At 45.1% G+C, this 15,287-nt stretch overlaps 1 protein-coding gene across 1 annotated transcript in view; it reads right to left on the minus strand.

Moving 5' to 3' along the window:
- GRK4 (G protein-coupled receptor kinase 4) overlaps positions 1 to 15,287 on the minus strand; it is a 45,260-nt gene that overhangs the window by 5,846 nt on the left and 24,127 nt on the right. The window contains exons 5-6 of the mRNA XM_047094234.1: positions 2,487 to 2,576; positions 1,309 to 1,517 (exon numbers count right to left, since the gene is read on the minus strand). Coding sequence (XP_046950190.1) covers positions 1,309 to 1,517; positions 2,487 to 2,576 — 299 coding nt within the window. The remainder of the gene's footprint in view (positions 1 to 1,308; positions 1,518 to 2,486; positions 2,577 to 15,287) is intronic.

The raw sequence follows: 15,287 nt of genomic DNA on the forward strand, positions 1-15,287 counted from the left end.
ACCAGAGGCGCCGTCAGGGAAACCTGACGTCAGGGAGCGGAGATGTGGCCCCTGGCACAAGCTCCAAGCCAGAGCTGCCAGCCCCAACACGGGCACTCACGCGGGCACCGCCTTGCTCCCCGGCACCCCTAGCAGAGAACAGCACTTCTCCAGCCTGAAAAGCCCCGAGTCCTGGTTTCTCCCTTGTTGACGGCACCGTCAAATCCTGCTTTTCCACTACAGTTCTTTTTCACGTTAGGTCTGCGCGTGCATTCCTTGGGGGGCAGCCTCTTCCAACTCCATGTTTTTACATTCCCACCGCCCTTATCAGTGCCTGGCAGATCACAAGCACTCGGTCAAAGAGCAGCTTGGCCAGAGTGCTGTTAAACGTGGAGGTGCTGACCCAACACTGCCAGCTCCCAGCAGAAGGAGCTGGCGGGGAGAAAGGCCAGCCTGCTTCCGCTGTCCGGTGACGGGCCACAAACATTGGTCACATCATATACGGAAACAACAAGGGAGGGAAAACAAAACAGGTACTCTCCAGCCACCGACAACTCACCGAAGTTACTGATCTACTCAGTATAGCGGCTGTTGGTCCCACACCCACTTGGGGACCCACGCCCGGCCTCTCTGTGGCCTCCTCACCAACGACCTGGTCCCCCGCCCCCCATTCCTGCCACTCTCTCTCCCTAGACTCTTCGTGCCAGCCAGACCTCCTGTCCTCTCCACACGCTCCCCCAGACTTTCTGACTTTGGCAAGGAGGGACCAGACTCCAACGAGCTGGGCCCCCACCTCGCCTAGAGCCCGCCAACTCTGCCCCTTGCCTTGAGCCCCTCTTCCTCACCCTCCTATAACCCCTTCGATTCCACTGTCCATCAGTCAGCCACCCCTCGGCCTCCGCCCAACCCCACAGCTTCGTAGGGCCCTTCACACATCAAGGAAGGTGGCAGGCACGTGGCAGGCCATCAGGTCAAGGTGTCTGCTGTGACCATGATTCCCGGCAGTAGTTAAAGAGGAAAGAAACATGAAAAGACAGAAAAACCTCACTGTTTCTAAGATACTGAAGATGCTGCTTTGTCTTTACTTTTGCAGGAAATGATGACCTTGGCCCCACCTTCCCTGTCAGGTGCGTCTTTGGAGAAAGCAAACAATGACTGCTCTGCTTTGCTCCCATTGGCTGAAGCCCAGTCGCGTCGTTTCCCGGGCAAGGGCAGGACGTGTGGCGCCAGCCTGGTGCGGAGACTGCTGGGTGTCCCCAGTGCTGGTGGCAACAACTACAACGAGGCAGAGGGTGTCTCCCAGCCCGGTCCCCCCGGAGCCCGACCCACCATCCTGCAGACGGACTTGGCGTCCTCGGAAAACTTCCTGGAGTACTCCTCTGTGTCCTTCTTCACTCTGCGCTCGACTTCCTGTCGCTTGACCTTCTCTTTGAACTTTTTGAATGGAGAATGTCCCTGAATCATTTCATATATCAGGCAGCCAAGTCCCCACCAATCAGGACTAAATGTATAGTTTTCATTATTGATAACTTCAGGAGCTACACAGCAAATACAGGAAATGTAAATTAAGTTTTGGTTTTAAATTTTCTCGCAATTACTTACAAATAAAACACTATAAATTTAACATTTACTACAACATGAACCTCGGAAATGTGTTAAGGGAAAGGGGCCGGACGCACATGGCCCAAGAGTGTGTGATTCCACGCACATGAAGCAGGCGGAACAGACCAGTCTGCAGGGGCTGGGGCGGGAGGGGGTGCTGATGGGCGCGGGGTCTCTTTCTGGAGGTGAGGGCAACACCCTGTGGTGGTTGCACAGCTCCGTGAGCATGCTGAAACCCGCTTCAGAGTGGTGGACTCGACGGTGTGGGACTCATGTTTCAACAAAGCGGTTACTGGACACGGTCGGTACGATCCCGGAGCGTGGAACGAACAGCCACAGAATAAGGGCCACGGGGAAAGCGGTGCTCTGTCTAAGACCCCGCTCCTGAGGAGCGCGCCCCCTCAGAGACCCAGAAGCATGCCCATGGGCACCCCACGGGCATCGGCCGCCTATTCCCAACACGGGAAGACCCCGCGGCAGCCGGTAGCACACACAGTGGGGGCGTGGGGCTCTCGGGGTCCCTCCTGCTGGAGGCCACCCCTGGGTCAGGCTGGCACTGCTGGGCTGGGAGCTGACCCCAGGCCAGGGCCTCCCGCTCACAGAGGCTTTGCAAAAACCAGGGAACGGTGGTTTCACGAGGGGCCTGAGAGGCCAGAGGGCACAGCGTGGGGACTGCGGCAGTGAGGGGGCCCCGTCCTGTCCCGATTCTGCCCTCCCTCAGCTGTGTGACCCTGCAGGCCTCACACCCCGCCTCTGTGAGACAGGAGGGCAGACGGAGGGCTCCCTCCGCAGTCCCGGCCCTGGCGCCCGTGACCCTCCAGGCGGCCTGGGCCTGGTCTCAGGTGTGTTCTGGGCATGCAGCACCTGGGGAGAGGGCGAGGCCCTCCAAGCGGCCCCTCACATACCCATGTAGCCGACGGTCCCCACTCTTCCTCGGACGGTCCGGCCCTCCGGGACCTCCACGGCTAAACCCAGGTCTGAGATCCGGATGTGCCCTGTGTGTTCAAGCACATCACACAAACCACACGGGGTGTGCCGACACATTAACGGCAAAAAACCATGGGGGAAAACCTAAAATTACGTGTACTTTCTCCGCATTCCATAAGACGCTATGCGGTTCCACTAACACAACGGAAAACCAGATTTACAGCTGCCTACTGACCAGGAAGCCCTTTAACTACAACCACTTGATGAGACAGAAGCATTGCATTTATTATTTTATATCCTATAAATAAAACTGTAATGCATAGTACATGAACTACACAATCGAAAATAAACACTTTTGATCAGAACACCAGTAAGCCTATACGCAGGGACAACAACAGATGAATAAGGAGTTTTTCTCTGAAGAACAAATCGTAATAGCAAAATAATAAATAAAAATCAAGGAAATTCATTTAAAAGACTGTTATGGGGGCGCCTGGGTGGCTCAGTCGGTTAAGCGTCCGACTTCAGCTCAGGACATGATCTCACAGGTCCGTGGGTTCAAGCCCCATGTCGGGCTCTGTGCCGACAGCTCGGAACTGGAGCCTGTTTCGGATTCTGTGTCTCCCTCTCTCTCTGCCCCTCCCCCACTCACGCTCTGTCTCTCTCTCTCTCTGTCTCAGAAATAAACATTAAAAAATGTTTTTTGTTTTTTTTGTAAAGACTATGTTATGTGTTAATGCCTGTATGTAGAAAGATTTAAGTAGTTATTAAATTCCTTATGAAAATAACAACTTCTAGAAAGTTTTCTTTTTAGAGTCTAGAAAGATAAACCAGCCCTGGAGGCAGACACCCTGGTCACCATGTTCACCAGGTGTCCCCAGCTTCTGACACAGCGTCTGCATATAGTAGGTGGTCAATAAATATTTATTGAGGAAGTGAGTGAATCAACCAATAAATGTGTGCTGAGCATTGAAAATACACAACATACTGTTCAAGGCCCTGGGGCCATTTTACAACAGTCCACATTATGCTCTAGATGGAAAGATGACTCTCCCTTAGCGTGCCTGCCACCAGGAGTCATATCATTCCCTGCCCACCATGGGGGAGGCCGGAGGCTGGTGGGCACAGATTCTGGAGCCACGCGGCCCAGACGTGAGTCCCAGCTCTGCCACTTATTAGCATGTCTCAGTTTCCTGCTTTCATACACAAAGATTTCCTCAATAAGGCAGCTTTTATGTATTTTGCGTTTAAGTACAATACTGGCACGTCGTGAAATTTTAAGTAACCTTTCTTATTTTTCTTTTAAAAAGTGATTTTTTTTAACTGGGACATGAAAAGCAAAACTGCTGACAAACTGCGTTTGAGAACACGGCCTGTTGTGCAGACCGCGGGGAAGCCGGTGCACACACACCTTCCTAACGGGCACACAGACCAGCATAGACGGATAGCCCCCTCACGAAGAATTTGGCAACGTCTGTACCCCTGCATGTGAACCCATCCTTCAGCCTCACATCCCCCAGGAGTCTATCCCAAGGACACACTAGATAAGGCAGGAAACGGCACGTGGACAAATTTATGCAGTAGAAATAGCAGAAGACGGGGAACAGCCTGCTGTCCGCCTGTGTGCACCGGGCAGATCCTGCTGGTCCCTCCACAGGCAGGCAGACAAGCGGGTAAGCAAGGTCTCTATTCGGTGTTGTAGAGTGGTCCATGTTACATATTAAAGCAGCAAAGTGGGGGCGCCTGGGGGGCTCAGTTGGCTGAGCATCCGACTTTTGTTCAGGTCATTATTTTGCGGGTGCGTGAGTTCAAGGCCTGCACCAGGCTCACTGCTGTCAGCCTGTCAGGGAAAAGCCCACCTTGGATCCTCTGTCCCCCTCTCTGCCCCTCCCCCACTACCACTCTGCCAAAAATAAATATTTTTAAAAGGAAAGAAAGAAAGAAAGAAAGAAAGAAAAAAAGAAAGAAAGAAAGAAAGAAGAGGGAAATACTCTAATCATATGAATGTCATTAGGAACTAATATTTTCAGCATTAGGATTAAAAAACCCAAATGTGAAACAAAGAAGTTAAATGAGAATTGGAAATATCAACACGAATTCATGATGAATATTTTCTTTTAAAACAACGTTTTAAAAAAGTTTTTTTTAATGTTTATTTTATTTCTGAGGGAGAGAGAGACACACACACACACAGAATCAGAAGTAGGCTCCAGGCTCTGAGCCGTCGGCACACAGCCCGATGCGGGGCTCAAACTCAGGAGCCGTGAGATCATGACCTGAGCCGAAGTCGGACGCTTAACCGACTGAGCCACCAAGGCGCCTCTAAAACAATGTTTTCAAGAACAATGTTTTCTAGGAAGAATGACCATCATGGCATCAAAGAACATCTTAGCACCCACACTGTGCTCTCACAGAGCTGCTTTCCACACAGAGGATCAGGGCCCTTCAGAGAAACAGTTGATTCCAGGCCTTGGTCAGCACACGTGCAAGGTAATCCTGGAACATGTTTAATAAGAAACAATAACAGAAAACAAGGAAGTTATTAAAGGCTACTGGGCATCCACTGGCTGAAGATGGGACAAAAAACATCAAAAACATCAAAAAGAATAATTACTCGAATGGATGAAACCACATCAACATGTTAAAATCCGTACGTTCATAATGATACCAAAACAGAACAAAAATCTCATGAGCATCTTGGAGAATGATAGAGAACTAACACAATACTCTGAAAAGTGGAAATAAAAGACGGGTTCAAGTATTTCACCCGCTTTTCCTGAACAAACAGGTAAAGGACGTTCCTTTTTACAGATGAATCTCAACAGATAAGTGCCAAAGGAGTGACGGAATTAGAATAGCACCATTGTACAATCCTGGAGAAATGATGGGTCTTGATGTCGATCATTAAGCCGTTAAGTGAACCGCTGGCGGGGAACGAATAATGGACGGATCAGGCTGACAAAGCATCTGAGAGCGCTCATCAATCTGAACACCATAAAAAGAGAGACACTCCGGCATCATATGCCACCTGATGTAGTACAACAGGAGTTACACGCACAGTGTGCTCACCAAAAATCAAATCTGGACCTATTCCAGCCTCCAGATCTAACTACTGGCTTCCAGGGAAGGTGGGGCAGTAGGAAACATGTTAAATCCAGCCAAGTCCAGAACACAGGAAATTCTACGGGACAAATGTCTGTGGACTCGTGTGGCAGGGCGGCCATAACCCAAGTGCCCAGACCAAGAGCCCGAGGGCGGGCGGCCTCTCCGCTCGGGGTGTAGAGGACCGCTCTTGCCCTGTGTCTTGACAGCGTCCCCCACCCCGTGCATGCGTGTCTTAACCCCTCCTCTTGCAGGAACACTAGTCAGATTCAATCAGGACTTTCCCCAGCGGCTTCCGGCAACTCTAATCACATCTTTAAAGACCTTAACTCCACTGAGCTGCTAACAACACGACCTTGAACTACACGGGCGCACTCATGCGTGCGGTTTTCTAAATATAGGACAGGGCTACAAACGTATTTTCTCTTCCTTAGGATTTTCTTAACATTTTTTCTCTGGCTTACCTCATTGTAAGAATACAGTATATAATATTATGACATATAAAATATGTGTTAATTGACTATTCATGTTATTAGTAAGGCTTCTGGCCAACAGTAGGCTATTAGTAGTTAACTGTTATTGTTTTTGTTGTTGTTTTTAAGTAGGCTCCACGCAACATGGGGCTCGAACTCACAACCCTGAGATCAAGACCTGAGCTGAAGCCAAGAGTTGGTAACTCAACCAACTGAGCCACCCAGGTGCCCCAGTAGTTAAGTTTTGAGGAGGGTGAAAAATGATCTGAGGATTTTTGACTGCGTGGGAGTTGGTGCCCCTAATCCCCGTGTTGTTCAACGGTCTACTACATAGTCACGCTCTGAGATACTGTGGGTTAGGGCTTCACAACATGAACTTTAGAGGGACACAATTTGGTCCATAACACCTGGTTTCACAAACAAATAAATGACAGAAAGAAGCAGGGAGAAGAAACCTATGAAGTTAAAAAAAAAAAAAACAACTCAACCAGATATCAACCAAATGTAATGTGAACTTCACGCTATATTCAACACACAACTATAAAAACATTTATGAGATAATGAAGGAAGATTTAAAACTGATGGTATATTAGGTGATATTAAGGAATTTCTAAATACTTTTGAATGTAATAATAGTATTGGGTTTATGTTTTAAAAAATAGCATTCTTACCTTTGATATATATTTTAGAGATAGAAGAATATGATGTTTAGGACTTTCTTTAAAATCACTGTCAATGATAAAATGCTACCGGTTTTTACAAAAATTCACTACTTATCTTACTATTTAGGAATATGCCTATTTCATAAAACCGAGGTCTGTGCTATAGAAAACATAGGAATGATACAGTTTTCTTTTTTATGTCAACTAACAGCTACATTTCACAAACCAAGTCCCTCTTAATTTATAAGTTTTCAAAAAAGAGTGTTGACATATTTAGGATGGACAAATGGTAAATATACCCTACAACCTGGAACAGATGATAGTTAGCATTTTTTAAATTTAAATTTTATTGTAATTCCAGCACAGGTAACATAGGGTTATATTCGTGTCAGGTATACAACATACTGATTCAACAATTGTATATATTACTCGGTGCTCGTCAAGATAAGTGCACTCCTTAATTCTCATCACCCATTTCAACCATCCCCACCCCCGTCTCCCTTCTGGTAACCATCAGTTTGTTTTCTGTAGTTAAGAGCCTGTCTTTTGGTTTCTCTCTTTATTGTCCCTTTATTCATTGCTTTTGTTTCTTAAATTCCACATATGAATGAAATCATATTGTATTTGTCTTTCTCTGACTGACTTATTTTGCTTAGCATAATACTCTCAAGATCCATCCGTGTTGTTGCAAATGGCAAGATTTCATTCTTTTTTATGGATGAATAGTATTCCATTGTATGTATATACCACGTTTCCTTTATCCATTCATCAGTCGGTGGACATGGGCTGCTTTAATAATTCGGCTATTGTAAATAATGCTGCAATCAACATAGGGGTTTCAAATTAGTTTTTTTGTATTCTTTGGGTAAATATCCATAGTGCAATCATAGGGTAGTTCTATTTTTAATTTTTTGAGGAACCTCCACCTGTTTTCCAGAGTAGCTACACCCGTTTTGCATTCCCACTAACAGTGCACAAGGGTTCCTTTTCCTTCACATCCTCTCCAACACTTGCTGTCCCTTGTCTTTTTGATAATAGCCATTGTGACAGGCATGAGGTGATATCACTTTGTGGTTCTGATTTGCATTTTAATATAGGACAGTGATGAGGGTGATGAGGGATGTTGAGCATCTTTTCATGTGTCTGTTAGCCATCTGGATGTCTTCTTTGGAAAAGTGTTCATTCATGTCTTCTGCCCATTTTTAATTGGATTATTTGTCTCTTGGGTGTTGAGTTTTGTTTTGTTTTGTTTTGTTTTTTCGTGGTCCAAAGGGATGTTCCTCTAAGTCATAATTTGGACCAAAATCGACCAAAGACATAATTAGTCCCAGAAAAGATAAACCAATATCAGAACTTTAAAAATTGAAGAAAAAGAGAGAATTGGTGTGAAAATATATCTTTCAATAATAAAGACTAAAAAGAGTAGACACAGAATCAGGAAATTCCAGTATCCACAACAGAGAACAGAAAAGAACTTTCACCAATACAGGTCTTATGTCATGATAATGTAAACAACATTTTGGAATGTACAATTCAAGAAATTTTTTTGTAAAAGTATATAAAGTTGTATGTACCCACCAAGAACAGACACATTTTTATCACCCTTGGGTCCAAGAGACATTGTAATGGGAAAGAGACATGTACATAACTGTGTGATTACTTCAAGTCTGAGATAACAACAAAGATTTTGCACAGATGTAGAAGACAAAGAAGGACACTTGAAACCATTAGTATTCATATCAGTGACACGAACTAGGAATTCATACACTTGGGATCCCCATCAAGGAAGAGGCACCTGGAAAGTCAAAGTCACATTCATAATAATGAAAAGATTTCTGTCCCGCCTGAATTTTCATGAACAAAATACATGAAGTATTTTGAAGTATTCTAAAGTTTTCCCAAAATTGTGTCCATTCAGGATCATCTCCATTGCAATTGGCTCGCATTTTAAATAAGATTTTAAGGGAATTTAAATGCTTTCCCACAGTGTGTCTGTGCTCACAGATTCCTAGGATACCTGAAGTCTTTTCCCTGGTGCTTAAGTTCATAGGATTTCATGTCACTGTGCTTTCATGTGTGTCCTCGAAGGGAAGAGGGACAAGTGAAGGCTTTCCCACAGAGCAGTCATTCACAAGGTTCTCCCCACCAAGGGCCATCATACATACTTGCAAGTCTGTGGGACACTGGAAGGTCTCACCAGAGTCCTCACATACAAAGGCTTACTGTCCACTGTGCACCCTCTTGTGTTCTTGAAGGGAGCAGTGGCTTGTGATGGTCTCTCCCCAGGGTATTTCTTCATATGCACTCAAAGAGATGAGGAAAATTTGTATGCCTTTCCATACTCCTTACATTCATAGGGTTTAATCACGCTGTGCATTTTCAAATGACCTTGAAAACTTTGCGGCTGACTGAAAGCTTTCCCACACCCCATACACTCAAAAGGTCTCTCCCCAGTGTGTGTCCACATGGTGCTTGCAGGAGTGATGGACACCTGAAGGCTTTTTGGGTGTTGAGTTTTATAACTTCTTTATATATTTTGGATATTAACCCTTTATGGGATATGTCATTTCCAAATATCTTCTCCCATTCAGTAGGTTGTCTTCTTGTTTTGCCGTTTCCTTCGCTGGGCAGAAGCTTTTTACTTTGATGTAGTCCTAATACTTTATTTTTCCTTTTGTTTCCCTTGCCTCAGGAAACATATCTTAAAAAATATTGTTATGGCTAGTGTCAGAGAAATTACTGCCTGTGCTGTCTTCTAGGATTTTTATGGCTTCAGGTCTCACATTTAGGTCTTTAATACCTTTTGAGTTTATTTTTGTGTATGGTATAAGAAAGTGGTCCAGTTTCATTCTTTTGCATGTAGCTGTCCAGTTTTCCTAACACCATTTGTTGGAGAGACTGTCTTTTCCCCACTGTATATTCTTGCCTCCTTCGTCATAGATTAATTGACCATATAATTGTGGGTTTATTTCTGGATTTTCTATTCTGTTTTATTGATCTATGTGTATATTCTTGTGCAAGTATCATACTGTTTTGATTACTACAGCTTTGTGGTATATCTTGGAATTTGGAATTGTGATACCTCCAGCTTTGATTTTCTTTTTCCAGATTGCTTTGGCTATTTGAGGTCTTTGTGGTTCCATATAAATTTTAGGATTGTTTGTTCTAGTTCTGTGAAAAATTCTGTTGGTATTTTGATAGGGATTGCATTAAATCTGTAGATTGTTTGCAGTAGAATAGACATTTTAACAATATTGGTTCTTCCAATCCATGAGCATGGTATATCTTTCCATCTTTGTATCGTCTTGTTTCTTTCATCAATGTTTTAAAATTTTCAGAGTACAGGCCTTTCACCTCCTTGGTTAAGCTTGTTCCTAGGTATTTTATTTTTTTGGTGTAATTATAAATGGGATTGCTTTATTAATTTCACTGCTGCTTAATTATTGGTGGATAGAAATACAATGGATTTTTATACATTGATTTTGTATACTGCCACTTTAGTGATATATCAGTTCTAGCAGTTTTTTGGTGGAGTCTTTCAGGTTTCTACATGTGGTGTCATGTCATCTGCAAATAGTGAAAGTTTGACTTCCTTGCTGATTTGGATGCCCTTTTATTCCTTTTTCTTGTCTGATTGCTGTGGCTAGGACTTCCAGTACCATGTTGAATACAAGTGGTGAGAGTGGACATCCTTGTCTTGTTCCTGACTTTAGGGGGAAAGGTCTCAGTTTTTCCCCATTGAGGATGATATTAGTTGTGGGTTTTTCATACATGGCCTTTATTATGTTGAGATGTGTTCCTTCTAAACCTACTGTGTGAGGACTTTTATCATGAATGGATATTGTACTTTGTCAAATGCTTTTTCTGCATCTATTGAAAAGAACATGTGGTTTCATCCTTTCTCTTATTGATGTGATACATTACAATTGATTGATTTGCAAACACTGAACCACGCTTGCATCCCAGGAATAAATCCCACTTGACAGTGGTGAGTGATTTTTTTAAGGTATTGTTGGATTTGGTATGCTGGCATTTTGTTGAGGATTTCTGCAACCATGTTCAGAGATATTTGCCTGTAGTTCTCTTTATAATCTTTTTTTTTAAACCTAATTTCACCACAAATGTCAAGTTATGCTTTACAGACAAGAACAGAAGCCCTAACAAGCTGTCTAGATGGGAAATGAAAGAGTTACTCTTATGTTCTATGGTTTCTGGTGGAAATTAGTTCTTGGGAATTGTAACTACATGATACTAAAAATCCTAAAATCAATCACATTCATAAGTCATAAAGTATAGCTAGGATTACATTTTAAAAATTAAAAGAATAGGAAAAAAGAAGAAAAGATTTAAAGTCTCCTGATATCGGAGCACCTGGGTGGCTCAGTCAGTTAAGCGTCCAACTCTCAATTGCAGCTCAGGTGATGATCTCATGGTTTGTAAGATCGAGCCCTGCGTCAGGCTCTATTCCGACAGTACAAAGACTGCTTGGGAGTCTCTGTCTCCCTCTCTCTCTCTCTCTCTCTCTGCCCTTCCCCACCACGCACGTGCATGTGCACATATAACGCCCTCCCTCTCTCTCTGTCTCTCAAAATGAATAAACATTTTTTTAATCTCCTGAAATCAAGAAAAGCAAAACAAAGTTCTGTAGAATATTCCTTTCCATTCTTAACAGGAATGTGACCAGGTGCACAGCATCAAAAGAACAAATAACAGTAAGGACTACAGACATGATGCTGGGCTCCTGCTTCGGGGCAGGGTGGTGAAGGTCAAGGCGGCCCATGCTACTACCAGCCACAACTGCAGAGCCTAACAAATCACACAAGCCGTCCTCCAAGGGTGTCCACGAGCCACGACGGTGACTGTATCGGATGGACGGGACGCCCGTGCAGAGAACCACACAGAGGTGAGCTGCCAAGGGGCACCAGCGTTTCTCAGAAGCATTGCAAATCCTGGTCAGAGCAAGGCTGCTCACTGGCAGTGGGGGCTGAAAGAGCAGATCTAGGCTGGCTGACTAGTGACTATGTCCCCGACACGGCCGCAGAAAGAAGTTCCTGCTCAAACCTCAGAACACGCCTCCTCCCCTTAAGTAACTTACCGATTGATGCATTCTTCCGAAGTCTGAGGTGGGAGGAAGGGGAGTGTGAGAGGCGTGGAAAGTGTGAGTAGAAGAGGGAGGGCTTCTCTCAGGTAGGGGCCAGAGGCAGGAGCCCTCAACCCTGTCCAGGCTTAGAATGACCTGGGAGCATTTTACCCCTCCCCAAACCAATTAATCAGAGTCTCTGGGGATGGTGTTTGGTGCTAGGTATTTATAGCACAGCAAGGCTGACAGCCAATGGTTAATAGGTGACCAGTGAGAAACGTTCTGTATACGCTGAGGCCAAACATGTTAGAGATCCTCAGACACAGTGGTTCTTAAACTTCGGGTGCATCAGAATCTCCTGGAAGACTTGTTCAAACACAGGTTGCTGAGCCCCACCCCCAGAGTTTCTGACTCAGTGGGTCTGTGACCACCAGGCCCAACATTTGCATTTTTAACAAGTTCCAGGTGACGCTGATAACTGCTGATCTGGGACCACACTTTGGCAGCCAATCGGCTGAGTCCACGACCCTTCCCCAGCCAATCAGCTAAGGCCATGATCCCTACAAAACCTTTTGTGCTTTTGAAACTCGCTCTCTCTCTCTCCAGTATCTCACCGCTGCGTTGGTTCAGGTAGGAGATTGAGCTCGAGCTAGCTCGAATAAAGCCTCTTTGCTTTTGCATCGGACTCGGCTCCCTGGTGGTCTTTGGGGATCACGAATTCTGGGCAAAACGGGCCACACACGGCCACTCTCCAGCTGCTCCAACCTGCGACTCCCACCGAGGCTGGGCCAGCCGGTGGCCGAGTCAAGACTTTTGGGCCCTGGAGCCTCTGCAGGGATGTAGGCAACAGCAGGCCGCTGGCGCTCCCATGATACTACAGACACAGAGAGCAGAGACCTTCACCCCCCAAATACCAGGAAACAGAATCTAGCAATCTATGTAAAGAATAGCATACTATGCCCAAGTTGGATTTATTTCAGAAATGAAATGTTAGCTTAACATCTGAAAATTTACTATATTAACAGAAAAAAAAGGGCATTCTATAATTATCTTGAAGAGCACTGATAAAATTCAACAACCATTTGTTATTTTTTTAAAAAGAAAAATTCTTAAAAATTTTTTTTTAGTGTTTATTTATTTTTGAGAAAGAGGGAGAGAGACAGAGTGCGAGCTGGGGAGGGGCAGAGAGGGAGACACAGAATCTGAAGAAGGCTCTAGGCTCCTAGCTATTAGCACAGAGCCTGACGCGGGGCTTGAATTCACAAACCGTGAGGGGAGATCATGACCCCAGCTGAAGTTGGACGCTCAACCGGCTGAGCCACCCAGGTGCCCCAAAAAGTAAAATTCTTAAATCTGACTAAGAGTATCTACAAAAATACTACAGCAAATTTCGTACTTAAAGGTGATATGTTAGAAGGCTACCCCTGAGCTACTGACTGAGCCACCCAGGTGCCCCCATAAAGAACTTTTAAAGCTTAACAGTATGAAAAGAAACAACCCAATTTTTTCAATGGACAAAAGACCTGAACAGACACCTCATAACGAAAATATGCAAATGGGAAATGAGCATAAGAAGAGATGGTCAACACCATACATCACTAGGGAACTGCAAATTAAAACAACACTAAGACTTCACACCTTTTAGAACCGCCAAATCCAGGACTCTGACCCCACCACATGCTGACCAGGACGCAGAGCGACAGGAGCTCCCGGTCACAGCTGGCGGGAACGCAGGATCACAGGTGCGGCCGCTTTGGGAGATGGTTTGTCAGTTTCTTACAAAACTAAACATACTCTTACTGTCTGATTCAGAAATCACACTCCTTGGTATATGCTCAACGGCGTTGAAAACTTCCGTCCACACGAAAACTTGCATGTGGATGTGTAGAGCAGATTTATTCCTAATTCCCCAAACTTGGAAGCAACCAAGATGTCCTTAGCAGGTGATGACAAATAAACTCTGGTGCATCCGGACCGTGGAATATTATTCAGCAGTAAAAAGACATGAGCCCTCCAGCGTAGACCTGGAGAAACCTTAAATGTGTATTACTAAGTGAAAGAAGCCAGTCTGCAAAGACTAGACACTACACGACTCCAAGTCTATGACTTTCTGGAAAAGGCAAAACGACAGAGTGAGTAGAGATGGGTGGTTGCCAGGCTTGGAAGGAGGGTAGGAGGGCTGGATATGTGATACAACAGGGGACGTTCAGGTTGTGAAACTACTCGGTGTGATACAGTAAGGGTGGACATATGTCATCACACCTTTGTCAAGACCCACACAATGTGCAACCCAGAGAACGAGCCTTAAAGTCAACCATGGATTTTTGTTAATAATAATGTACTGATATTGGTTCCATTTTAACAGTGTATCAGACAGTAATGTAAAATGCAAATAATAGGGGAAATTAGATTTCTAAATACCAGCAACAAGCAAATAGAAGTTTTAAAAACAATACCATTAAAGAACATCAAATAGCAAAAACGACCCTTACGGTGAAAACCACAACGTGATACTGAAAAAGGATACCCCGATATGTACAACTAGACCCCACCGGAATGTACGGAAGGTGCACTAAGAATGTCCGGAACTTCTGCCTCCAACCAACAAGGAGTAACTGATACAACACTTGCTCTTCAATCAGAAATAATTAAAAAATGGCCCCAATACACTGTTCGGCACTGGGTCTACGGTAGCCAGGGATGGTGCTTCCCGACAGGAGAGAAACAAGACAGCTGGGTCCTGCCGTCCTCCGGATCCCAGCACTGCAAGAAGGAGCCTACACAGAACAGGTGGTGTTGCTAAGTTAAGAAGACAGAGATTAGAACTGAGGGAAGACAGGTCGGCTCAAATTTGTGGGGGAAAGTCCTGGAGAGGAGGGAGCGATGCACAGAAAGAACTACAAACATCTCCGTGGAGTTTCACTGAGTCCACTTAAAAATAATACAAACAGCCTGGGTGGCGCAGTCGGTTGAGCATCCGACTTTGGCTCAGGTCACGATCTCATGGTTCGTGAGTTCGAGCCCCGCGTCGGGCTCTGGGCTGATGGCTCAGAGCCTGGAGCCTGTTTCCGATTCTGTGTCTCCCTCTCTCTCTGCCCCTCCCCCGTTCATGCTCTGTCTCTCTCTGTCCCAAAAAAAATAAATAAATAAAACATTGGAAAAAAAAAAGTAATACAAACAGGGGCGCCTGGGTGGCTCAGTCGGTTGAGCGTCCGACTTCGGCTCAGGTCACGATCTCGCAGTCCGTGAGTTCGAGCCCCGCGTCGGGCTCTGGGCTGATGGCTCAGAGCCTGGAGCCTGCTTCCGATTCTGTGTCTCCCTCTCTCTGTCCCTCCCCCGTTCATGCTCTGTCTCTCTCTGTCTCAAAAATAAATAAACGTTAAAAAAAAAAGTAATACAAACACATGACTTCTGAATAACGAATGTACTCACATGGTGCTACAACGAACAGAATCACAAAAT

This window comes from Lynx rufus, unplaced genomic scaffold, assembly GCF_022079265.1.
Source record: "Lynx rufus isolate CCGP_SWC_20201006 ecotype Redwood Valley unplaced genomic scaffold, mLynRuf1.p SCAF_38, whole genome shotgun sequence".
NCBI lineage: Eukaryota > Metazoa > Chordata > Mammalia > Carnivora > Felidae > Lynx > Lynx rufus.